General features: G+C 43.6%; 1 protein-coding gene across 2 annotated transcripts in view; it reads right to left on the bottom strand.

Moving 5' to 3' along the window:
- The window catches only part of RECQL5 (RecQ like helicase 5), an 84,268-nt gene that overhangs the window by 59,529 nt on the left and 12,272 nt on the right, over nucleotides 1–12,467 (bottom strand). For both annotated transcript variants that reach the window (XM_066587818.1, XM_066587819.1), the window contains exons 4-8: nucleotides 11,142–11,660; nucleotides 9,535–9,640; nucleotides 8,325–8,436; nucleotides 6,736–6,898; nucleotides 5,870–5,952 (exon numbers count right to left, since the gene is read on the bottom strand). In XM_066587818.1, the coding sequence (XP_066443915.1) occupies nucleotides 5,870–5,952; nucleotides 6,736–6,898; nucleotides 8,325–8,436; nucleotides 9,535–9,640; nucleotides 11,142–11,660 (983 nt within the window). The remainder of the gene's footprint in view (nucleotides 1–5,869; nucleotides 5,953–6,735; nucleotides 6,899–8,324; nucleotides 8,437–9,534; nucleotides 9,641–11,141; nucleotides 11,661–12,467) is intronic.

The raw sequence follows: 12,467 nt of genomic DNA, 5'->3' as shown, positions 1-12,467 counted from the left end.
AAATCCAAAGTTTCTTGTCTGCATTACCTGCACCCATCGAACGCATGGAGTTTGCCATTCCTGCAGAAAATGTGACAGCTCTAGCTAACCTGTTCTCTAGGAAGGGCCAAATAAGTTCCTAGAGAACCCTGGTTGGAATCAACCAATTCATACATGGTAATATAAAAACAAGGTATTGTAGCAAAAGGTTCTTATAATACGTCAACCAAGTTCATCTACATACCCATTAAATACCCTTTTCTACATTACCAACATCTACACCAGGGGTGTAACTATAGAGGATGCAGGGGATGCAGTTGCACCTGGGCCCAGGAGCCTTAGGGGGCCCATAAGGCCTCTCTTCTCCATATAGGGAGCCCAGTACTATGAGTAAAGCATTCTAGTTGGGGGCACTGTTACAAGTTTTGTATCGGGGCCCGGGAGCTTCAAGTTACGCCTCTGATCTACACCATCGTTCTCCTCCTTTGTCAAAAGATACTAAGTCAATGGCACTTTATAGTAACTAATAAGTATATGAAAACCATATAAAGCGCAGCACTAAGAGAAGGACACCTTCACCTAAGGGCTCATGGACACAAATGTATTCAGGATCTAGATCATCAGGATGCCAAATATGGTGCCAAGCGATATCAGTAGGGGCTTGTGATAGTGCAGTATGTATTGGCTTTTCGACAAGGAGTCTGCGTTCAGTGTTTTCGGAGCTTCTAAGTGGGAACATGATGCAGGCTAAAAGCACCCAATACCTAAGGCTCCTGCCCCCGGATGGATATTTGCTGCAGAATCTGTGGCGAGCGTCCGCAACGCAGATCCGCAGGAAATAAAAGCCATAGCATGCTATGGGAAATCGATTCTTCCCGCACACTTGCAAAAACCAACTGTGGTTTCCGAAAGCAAAGGAAAAAAAAAAAAATCGCAGCATGCTCCAATTTTTCGCTGAATCTGCATGGACCGCTCAGCTTCCATTGAAGTTAATGGAAGCCATCCAATCCGCTGCCCTCCTGCAACGATGTTGGAAAAGCAGAAGTTCAAAGAAATACATACTGCACATGTCCGACGGCTCGCCGTTGGGACCATCCGCAGAACAGAAAAAAGAAAAGTGACAGGTACGCATAGAGGCCGCTGCTGGCAGAGTCGGATTCCGTAGCGGGATTGCACATGCGCAATCCAGCTGTGCAGTGTGCAGGGGGCCTAATGTAAAGAAGGGATCTGGCTGTTTCTCCCTTTTCTATAGAATTGATTGCTGGAATAAAGGTCTGTTCACACGTAGCGGATTTGATGCAGATTTTGCATAGTGAATAAGTCTGCATGAGAATCTTCACGACATGGTGCATGCTGACGATTTTATTGCGGATCCGCTGCAGACTTCACATCTTCCATTGAAAGGATGAAGCCTGCTGCACATCTGCATCAAAATCTGCAGCAAATGGTTCAAAAATCCACACCAAATCTGCTACGTGTGACCATACCCCAACAGCTGACTGAGGGACTTGGAAGAAGACAAATTCTGACTCCGTTCCCCTGTATGCAGCTCTACTGGTCCTCGGCTCTCTGCCCCACCATGTGGCGTTTCTTCGATGATGCAGACAGCACAACTGCATTATTTTGATGCCCGCTACATTCTGCAGAAGCCTGACCCGCATCACTAGATGACAGCGCAGTAACTGGGACAGGTGAGTATTATCAGGGGCACAGTATATCAGATTTTATTTCAGAAGTAGTAGTGTATTGTATTATTCATTTCAGGGGACACAATAGTTGGGAACAATTTTAGGAGCCATGGTGAGTAGTGCTATTTTTTCAGATGACAGCATGTGGCACTATTTTCAGGGTATAGCTTGTAGTATTAGTATATTCGAGGGACACAGTATGTGGAGTTGTCGTTTTTAAGAGGCACAGTGTGCGGAGTCAAGATAGACCTGGAAGAAGTGGTCATGCTGGTCTGGCTGAATGGAGTAGAAAAGGGAATAGAATCAATGCAACCTGAGAAAAAAATGATACGTGTATGTGAATATTCTACCTCAGATTGTGTCTGATCAGTACTATAGTCACTTGTAAGGTCGAGATTTTGGTGGCACCTATGTAGATTGTGAAACAACTCTCAGTATAACCTTACCAGTGTTTGGGTCATACTGGGAGCTATAGTTTCACATAGCATAAATCTATCCTGCATAATTTAATTGGTTTGATTGGACTAAGGCCTCATATCCACGGGCATGTGTGTAAAATGTTGCGTATCAAGGCCTGCGTATTTCCCTGCTTCTGAGTGCGTATGCTTTTTTTGTGTGGCTATGGCTGCATATGTAACCACGTTTCTATACACTCGTGAAAAATAAATGCAGGCTGGGACATAGGCATATACAGTGATTAATTAGCAATTTGCTATGCAATAAGCGTTTCACACGCAAGGCTTAAGCAATGGGCTGCGTAAACACATGCATCCATAGAGCTCAATGGGAGCTGTATGCACATATTACACAGTAATATGTATACATACATACATGTGTATAGACATGCAGTGTCCACACGCTGGTGTGCATGGAAGAATGAAAGTCCATTGACTTCCACGGCCTCCATTCACCGTGTATCACGCGCATGTCACTGTATTCAGCTGTATACCCCAGGCCCATGCCACATGGCTGGATATAAAGCTCTTCTGGTCTTCCTCATTCTGCAATGGTGACCTGTTTGTACACCCACCACCACACTTGCACACCCACGACCGGTTTCTATGAAGCACACTAAACCAGTTCTAACACTAGTGTATACAAACCAAGCCTGTCTTCTATGTTATTACTATTATAGTAGATGGCATCATTACTCATTGTGTGACGTATTTCGTAATAACAGTAGTGCTAACTTTACACCAACCCAACAAGCAAGAATTACGGACACAAACAGGCATTTCCAGAAATGACCCAGGTAATGTACGACTATACAGTAGGTATTTCTAAGGTGTTGACCTTGCCATAAACAACAAATTGTTATCTTAGGGCATATGGACGTCATAGTGTGGGTGATGCCCAGTTCTACGAGTGGAGAGCCATTAAAGACCAGCTAACTTGGGCCATTAAGAAATTCTAGCAAAAATTAGAATATCTGAAAACAAAAAAAAATCTGGGTCGACCTAGAGTGGTCCACGAGTAGTTGGACCTACGGAATTGAACTGATCCGTTTTGAGAAGGAGTGCACAGCTTTCAGCACCCGAGGGCTACATTGTCATACTGAGCCACTTCCAAGGACTGCAATAAAACCTAAAGGTGTATTATCATCTGAGATAATTAATGGCATATCAAAAGTATATACAATAAATGTCCTGAAAGTGGAACCTGAACCTATTGGGATAACAGAGTTCCCTACTCCCCCGGTCAGCACTCCAAAGAGAAGGATACCATACCCGTGTGTGACTCTAGAAACAGCCCAAGGTTTCCCAACTCCCATAAACAATGGAGAGAGTCACAGCATAAATGGCCAACTGTAACTTATATACTTCTTCCTGGAGTGCTACAGTGATAAAAGACCCCATTCTCCCTATATGAGATTATAGCACCACGGTGCACCCTTAGTACTTCTCATCCCTATTCCTGAGCTGAGCATCACTCCTCTTCTCTTGGACATAGAAGCTACACATGAGCAACCGCACAACGAAGCATTTCCGTGTTCAGGCCGGACAGAATGGCACCGCCGGCCACAGATTGTGCACCCCTGACTTAGAGGCTTCATTTCATACCCCCAAGCTTTCTGCTACACATACAATAGAAGAAGGGGAAGGATGGAGATAATATATGGAAGCCTTCTGTGGCATATACGAGACGTCCAAGGTTTGACAGGCAATCATGGCGAGGGGTCCAGGAATGGAAAAATGTGTTTTTGCTGGAATGGCCCTTTAATTCCTTCAGTGGCACGTTTAGGTAGTCTTCAGCACATTTCAACACTGATTTTTAAGAGATTTTCGGGGCATACCACTAAAGGGGTTAAGGTACTGTATATGCTTTTTAACCCCAATATTCTGCTAACATTAATTTATGCGCTCGAAGAAAATATTTCACAAAATAAAGCAGGCTTTCATAGAGAATCACAAATTGCAAAACACAACCTTATACTGCACCGTCTGGAAGAAAGCAGGCCAACACAGAAAGGGGTTCTTTACTGTAAGAGCAGTTAGACTGTGGAACTCTCTGCCTGAGGATGTGGTGATGGCAAAATCCATAGAGGAGTTTAAAAGGGGACTTGATGTCTTTCTAGAGTGGAAGGATATTACAGGATATAAATCTTAGGTTAATTGTTAATCCGGGTATACAGGCAGTAGGAACTATTAGGGGTTGATCCAGGGATTAGTCTGATTGCCATTAGGGAGTTGGGAAGGAATTTTCCCCCAAAAGGGCTAATTGGCTTCTGCCCTTGGGGTTTTTTGCCTTCCTCTGGATCAACAACATAGGAGGGTAAACAGGCTGGACTAGATGGACATTGTCTTCATTCGGCCTCACATACTATGTTATACATTATATTGCTGATCAAAAAGAACAATATATATGCAGATACTGTACACTGTCTATGTAGTTGCAGTTAGGGCAGGTTAGGAAAACACGGAGCATTATTCAGGACTGGGACTTTTGCATTCTACAAAATTAGTAATTCCCATGTAAAATAATTACTCCTGAACAGTTTTCCATGGTCTGCTTAGTATTAACAAAGATATCCACTGAGCTTTATACTTCACAATGCCAAAAAGTCAATCTACATTGATGAGAAAAAGTACAAAAGCGATTCTAGTAGTACCGGTCACAAGCAACACATAAAAACCACAACAGCATAAACGATATAAAAAAAAAAACACAACAACAGGTTGATGAGTTTTGCTGCACAAAATGTATATTATCTATAACATTGTATCAATAAAATGCATAAAAAGTTAGAGACTATGCAAATACCAGTTGGCTTAGAAACTACTGTGTTTCCCCGAAAATAAGATCCTGTTTTATCTTAATTTTTGCCCCAAGAGAGGCATGGGGTCTTATATTCACCTAGCAGGCGTCATTCGGGTCCCTCACGCTAAGCTGCAGTGCTCCGGCAGGCTTCTGTGCCATCCTCAATGCCGACGGAGCATTTCTTGCTGGTGATGGGGCTTGAATACCCTGCCTCCAGCAAGCAATTGCTCCAATTAGTTCAGAAGCACCGCCTCGACCAATCAAAGCCGATGCTCGATGACTCAATCACATCCATGCAATGATGTCATTCAATGACTGGCTGTGATTGGTTAATCGACCGTCGTCTCTGACTGACTGAGGCGGTGCTCCTGAACCAATCAGAGCAATCATTTGCTGGAGGCAGGGTATTCAAGCCCCATCACCAGCAAGAGACGCTCTGTCTGCATTGAGGACTGCCCGTAAGCCTGCCGGAGCACCGCAGCCCAGTGGGAGGGACCCGAACGACGCCTGCTAGGTGAATATTGATTTGTTTTTTTCATGTAGTGTAACTAGTCTTATTTTTGGGGTAGGGCTTATATTTCAAGCCTCCCTACCCCCTCAAAAAAACCAAGGTAGGGCTTATTATTGGGGTACGTCTTATTTTCGTGGAAACATGGTAAATAACTAAATCACTAATTCTATTTCTTATCTGGATATTGATATAAATAATGTGGTTAGTGATTCAACTATAGTCACCAACTTTTTTTAAAGACTATATTGATGTAATGTCATTAAAATATATAATTAGTTCAAGGATGGCATATGTAAATTAGTTCAATGACTGCATTTATTACATCTCCCGTGTATTGGCCAGCGCAAGATAAATGGGCAGCCGACAGCAACTTCATCTGGCAAAACCATCGGCCTTAAGGATTAATAGAGAAGAGAAAAATAATGACACTCACCCCAACGCCTCACAATAATTCACCACTGCCTCAAATCCAACCATTAATTCATTGTCTGATGCTTTGACCCTTCCTCTTTTTTCCTGAAAATATGTATTTTCTTTTAATTTTAATGAAAACAGATAAACATTTTTCACATACAGTGAATACAGCATCTCCAAAGCAAAGACAAGTGTCTGAACTTCTCCATAAGTAAGATGCAGATGCAGGATGCAAAAGTTACAGAACGTGTTACCCTGCTTGGAAAAGACTCATGTGGCCCATTATATATCCAAAATGGGCATTATTATAAGTAGCATGTTGTATTTACATTGTTGCTCAACCCCTCAGGCAGAATACAGATATCCGAAAACCATGTAGAAAAAGCAATCGATGTCTTTATGAACACTGGTTCATAGAGGCATAGAAAAAAAAACTACACAAAAGAGTCTTGCCCAGAACACAACCCATGGTCATACACTATATTAGGGTATATGATCATCATAGAATGGGGTCCCCCTCTACGAGCCAGAATACAGAGCCGCTCGGCAAGAGTGGCTCCTGTTATGGTGAACTTTGAGTCGTCCTTTACTAAAGCACAGCCATGCCTTTGAATGGCTGTACTGTAACACTACATTTCTCCTGCAGTGGCCGCTGCGTGGGAAATGTTACCCCAGGCAAATAGCTAATTTGTATGATAGAAGCCGTGACCAGGCAGACTGGAGCGGGACTTGGGGCGATCAGCCGTGTGTCCCTGACACTGCTTACTAAAAGGGGTTGTCTCTGATGCGATAACCCTGTTAACCACTGAAACATTCAATAGTTTGTAGGTTTTGTGACATTTAGAGAGAAAGAAGGAAAAATAAGAAAAGTTCTTCCGCACCCACCTGGTATCGAGTTATTTCCTTTCTGAGCAAAAAGCTGATTTGTTCCCGATCCATCCTGGAATAGTAGAGACGACAAAAAGACTGCTTGCCATCACGGCCGGCTCTCCCGGACTCTTGATAGTAGCCGGCTATAGACTTGGCAATATTCCAGTGTGCAACAAACCTACCAGAAATAAAAAAAAACAGAAGTACTGGAGTCAACTGTTCTCTGCCCCAATTTCTTTACTCATACAGTCCTCATTTCTGTCCCCATACACGTTACACTGTTCCCATTTGTATCGGAATTTCGCAGACTACAGGGACATTACAACCAAAGTAACATGACATCCTACAGTAGCAACTGCTACTTCACTAAGCCACTGAGACCAAATGTATACAGATGTCTGAAGGGGAACTAGAGGACAAGTCTATACATACATATAGAGGGGGTGGACAAAAATACGGAAACACCATACGAAATATATGGGATTTTAATCATTAGCACTGAGCTGCCCTTTTGACCCCTGCTTGGCTGAGAGCTTTCCCTCTAAATTTGTGTTTACTTCACCTCTTGCCCTGCTCTGGGTGGTTTTGGGAGCAGCTGAGTGGCTCAAATGCCTGACCAATGGGATCTTGTTGCTCAGGCTGATGTTCACTTCTGCCCGACATCATCTGTGTCATATTACCTCCACTTAAAATCGGTCTCTACATGTCTTATTGAAATATGCTTTATAATCCCATGTAACTTTAGGCGTACATTTCGTATGGCGTTTCCATATTTTTGTTCACTCCCTGTATATGTTCCTCCAAAGTATAATGCAGCACTATGTATAGATGACAAATATATAGTGGTGTGAAATATCATAGACCCTGATCAAGGGTCAACTGCATAATACAAGGAATGATGCAAAGAACCGCCAAATAGAAGCAGTGGGTGAATAAATTGTGATACACCGTATTTCTATCTGGGATAGCTACATATCATTCCCTGGATATATTTTACACACACGAACACTGGGGGCAGCTTCGATTTGAGATGGACTCTCTATATTAACACCAGTGGCACAGGACAGAAATCAAAAAGTTGGGCTAGTACACACTGGAAAGGAATTTGGGGTTTATTTAAAAGTTCCAGAAATACAGAATTGTAACATTTCGAGCATAAGCTCCATCTAAAGCAAGTACAAACATGTTGTCAAGTAGTAAAGTGTTGATGGCCTATCCTTAAAATAAGCCATCAATAGTAGGTCGCAAGGGGCCAAACTCCTGGGACCCTGCCAATCAGCTGATCACCAGGTGGATGCACTGAGCTGTAAACTGACAGCTCCATACCCATTGCAGTGGTGAGGCTTGGTATTACAGCTCCCGTGGGAATTTGAACAATAATCAGTGTAAACGCATGCAACGACTAAAACGAGAATTGTTCAGTTTCTGCATCCAGACAACTGAATGATGTGCCATTTAGTGTAAACAGCAGTCGTTCACTTTAGAAGGACTGTCTGCTTTCTGTGAATGGAGGCAAGTGGGGGAAGACCGCTCCTTGGCCCGCACCACCTTCATTCCAGCAGCAATACTGTGTAACAGAATATAAAATACAGCAGGTTACACACCTTACATTGGCTTTATCTACTCCCATGCCAAAACTGATAGTGGCCACAATGACAGGAACTGCCTCCGTCATCCATTCATTCTGGATGGACACTCGATCTGCTGGTTTAAGACCTAAATGACAAACACGAAGCTTTAGTCATCCTTTCTAAAAGGTACAACGGTATTACACACAACAAAATTTGTTTAAAGTTGGCTAGATCCAGCAAAAAGAGAACAACTGTTTTCTGTACAAGATTTTAGTTTAAGACGGTCGCCTTTTCAATGGCTTAGTATGACGCTTGGTAGTGTTTACATGTAAGGGCTCCTGCACATAGACCGATTCGATTTGCGGAATCTGTGGCCGGCGGCTGCTCCTGGATTCCGCAGCAAATACCGCCCATATCCTCCTATGGAGACCCGCTGTTTCCTGCACACGAGCAGAAATTTCCGCTCGTGGCAGAAAAATCGCAGCATGCTCCATTCTGTGTGGTTTTCCGCACTGACAGCTTCCATTGAGCACTGCAGAAGGGTTGCAGAATCTGCGTCACCGCCAAGCGACGGCGCGACTATCTGTACAGCGCAGGAGCGCCGGCCGGTACTTCTGCAGTACAGAAGAAGAATTGGGACCAGTGAACGGGGTCACCGGCCAGGCACAGGGTTGGATCCTGCTGTGGGATTCTGCTTTCCAGATCCGACCCTGTCATGTGCAGGAGGCCTGAACCTACAGGTTGATTGTTTTCATCGCAGGGCGTGTGCATTTGTGAATGATTGGCCTGTGAGAGCAGGTCGGTGGGCATAAATCCCTGCCAAATACACAGGAGGATTAGGTGTTTGCTATTAGAAAGAATCTTGGTTTTCTGATTTGTAGTAAATGAATTAAACAAATACAATCGCTAGTGCTGGATGCAGCCAATTGCTGTTCCTGTGCAAGAAGGCCCAGCCCAACAAAAACTAATCCCCATGAATCGCTTAGCGATGGAACGATTGTCAATTAAACCACGCAAAAATTAATTTCTGACTGAAAAAAATGTATGCGGTCTAAACATCAACGATTAGCGAAAAGTCAGTGAAAAACGTTCGGTTGCCTGCGTTTACACGTAAAGATGATTGACAACTTTCGGCGGGTTTGGACAAAATTTGTTGTGTGTAAAAGGGCCTTTATACAAAAGATCACAGAAGACAGAATGTAAAAGTTAAAAAAAAAAAAAGAGGGAACAGGCTGTTACTGACCTGCATGGTAGGCCTTAGATGGGACACCTAGCGTGGACAAGTGAATAGCTACTTCTTCACAGGCATCCTTGGTCCTACAGTAGACAATCCCGCAACCAGAAAAGCCCTGTGAGAGTAATAGGCAAGTACGGTGGGGTGAGATCACAGGAGATACATTGTCTTACATACAGTACTATCCCTTCATTAGCAAGCACTCCACTAACATATGAAGCATGGGAGCGAGTATATGTGGGGGACGAGTGTGGGGCATGGTGTGCCCGACATTCGTCCCGTGTAAAAGGGGCTTTACATACTGCAGTAAAAATGACATAAGTTTATACAACGGATCCTAATGATTGCATTGATGCAAAATTTAGATTTTTTTTTTTTAATTAAAAAAAAACAACTATATATATATATATATATACACACATATTATATATATATATATATATATATATATATTTATTTTTTAAATAAAGTCATTTTCTGCCGCCATCTTCTGACAGCTATAACTTTTTTACTTTTCCATCGACATAGTTGTGCGAGGGCTCGTTTAACCCTTTCCAATCCAATGTTGGGCCTGCCCCGACATCATCCTTTTCCTCCTCAGCTCCGATGTCGGGACAGGCCTGACACTGCAGTGCAGGAGTGCATCTGCACCCGATCATCAGACACATCGGGTGCAGATGCACTCCTGCACTGGTCCTCATCGAGGACCTCTGAGGAGAAGGCAGTAAGGGTTTTTAACCCTTTCTGCCTTCTCCTTCACACATTACATAGCGCTCAATTAGCGCTATGTAATGCATAGAGATTCCGGCCGGCGATCATGTGACCGCCGGTGTTACTTGACCCTCAAGCGGTCACATGAACGCCGAGCCGGGAGCCTGCACCGTGGGAGGACCTGCTTACCTGACCGGTGTCTTGCGCATTCTCCTTTTGCCTCTCGGCCCGGCGATCATGTGGCCGCCAGGTGCCACCTGACCCCAGCGGTTACGTGATCGCCGAGCCGGGAGGCAGAAGTAGAATGCGGAAGACGCCGGACAGGTAAGCAGGTCCCTCCCTGCACCCTCCTGAACAATTTATTTGGAGCTGGGGAGAATGGGTGAGAAAAATAAATGGATTGGAAAGGGTTAAAGCAGGACGTTCTGTAGTTTCTATTGGTGCCATTTTGGAGTACATACAATTTTTTCATTGCTTTGTATTACATATTTTTCATGGTGATGGGAGTGACCAAAAAAGCACAATTCTGATGTGTCTTTTTTGATGGCGACATTCACCATACGGGATATATAATGTGTTACTTTGATAGATTGGACTTTTATGGACACAGTGATACTAAATATATATTTTTTTCATTATAAACACAAGAAAAGAGGCGAGGGGTACACTTTTGTTACTTTAATATTATTAAACCTTTTTTTGTTTATTATTATTTAAACTTTTTTTTTTTAGTCCTCACAAAGGACTTGAATTGTCAATACAAAATTGAAAAATCTTGTCACCATTTGCAGATTCTTGAATTCTTCTTATGTTCTTATTGAAGTTTTCAATAAGAACATGATTGATCTGTTAAACAGAATCGCCCTTTCATTTTGATGCTAAGTTATGATGTACCCTCTCATTACCCCAGAAGCTGTCTTTTCGCCCAGCGCTTTCAAGCAGAAGTCCTTCAGATTGCCATAGGGATCTTGCAGTAAATCTTTCATCTGAATATCGTAGAACAGGTTGGAACGAAAGCAGGGCAGTTTAAACATTGCAATAGGTTGGTTCAGTTTCAGGGAAGCTATGATATCGTCTTGCACTTGTTTGGTGGCAGTGGCAGTCAGGGCAACACAAGGCGTCTGTGGCAAACGTGAGCGCAGAGTTCCCAAGCGCTGGTAATCGGGTCGAAAATCATGGCCCCACTCGGAAACGCAGTGAGCTTCATCTATGACGAGGTAGGAGAGCAGATTTCTGGATAGCAGCGTGTTCAGGGTGGGCTGGAAGGAGGCGGCTGCAGCCATTTCCGGAGTGATGTACAAGAGTTTGATCTTCGGGTTCTCGCTCTCCAGGTCCTGAATGATTTTCCTACGCTCTGCTAATAGCAGCTTGGAATTCAGAGAGCAAGCATGAATCTTCAGGGATAAAAGGTGGTCTATCTGATCCTGTACAGGGTGAAACAGAGAGAGGGAGAGACGTTAGTGCGCATCTTACAGGGAAGTGAGAAGAAACCTTTCTTAAAAAGGGAATCTGTCACCATGTTTCTGCAGCCTTCACCAAGAATGTCATACGGTAGTGCCTGTCACACTGATTGCAGTGATATCTCTGCTGTATCCGTGCAGGAGTTTCGGAGAAACTTGCATTTTATTAGTAGCAGCCAGACACAGAAGTAGTCCTGCATATTCATGAGCTGCAGGCTGGCCACACCCACCCGCCCTCCAGCCAATGACTGGCAGCTCTAATTGGCACAGTAATAAGCAGACAACTGTCAGTCAATCGCTGGACGGCGGAGTGGGTGTAGCAAGTCGGCAGCTCATGAATATCCAGGACTACCTTAAGTAGTCCTCTATGCATTTGCTGATACTGATAAAATGCAAATTTCAAAACTACTGCACAGATGCATACAGCAGACATATCACTGTGACTGTCACCATCTTATGCTGCCCTTAGAGAGGGCTGCAAAAAGATGGTGTCCAAGTCCCTTTACATAGCCATATACACATATACCCTTGATGTTAATTTCCAGAAGAATTATAGCTGAAATATAAGTCAAGCAGATGATTACAAAATGCAACTGTGTATGTCAGAGCAAACAGAATATGTGAAGCCGCAAAAAAGGTGTTGGACCCTCCATGAATGTTACATGGATTAGTGGATCCAGCCTCCTGACCGGGATGTCACTGATCACATGCCGTATACTCAGGGACTGGGCTCCTGTGCCTGAAACACGTGATAAACGTATGGCAGGTCAA

The sequence above is a fragment of the Eleutherodactylus coqui genome, chromosome 13 (genome assembly GCF_035609145.1).
Source record: "Eleutherodactylus coqui strain aEleCoq1 chromosome 13, aEleCoq1.hap1, whole genome shotgun sequence".
In the NCBI taxonomy this organism is placed as follows: Eukaryota; Metazoa; Chordata; class Amphibia; order Anura; family Eleutherodactylidae; genus Eleutherodactylus; species Eleutherodactylus coqui.
This window is presented reverse-complemented; position numbering and strand designations above follow the sequence as displayed.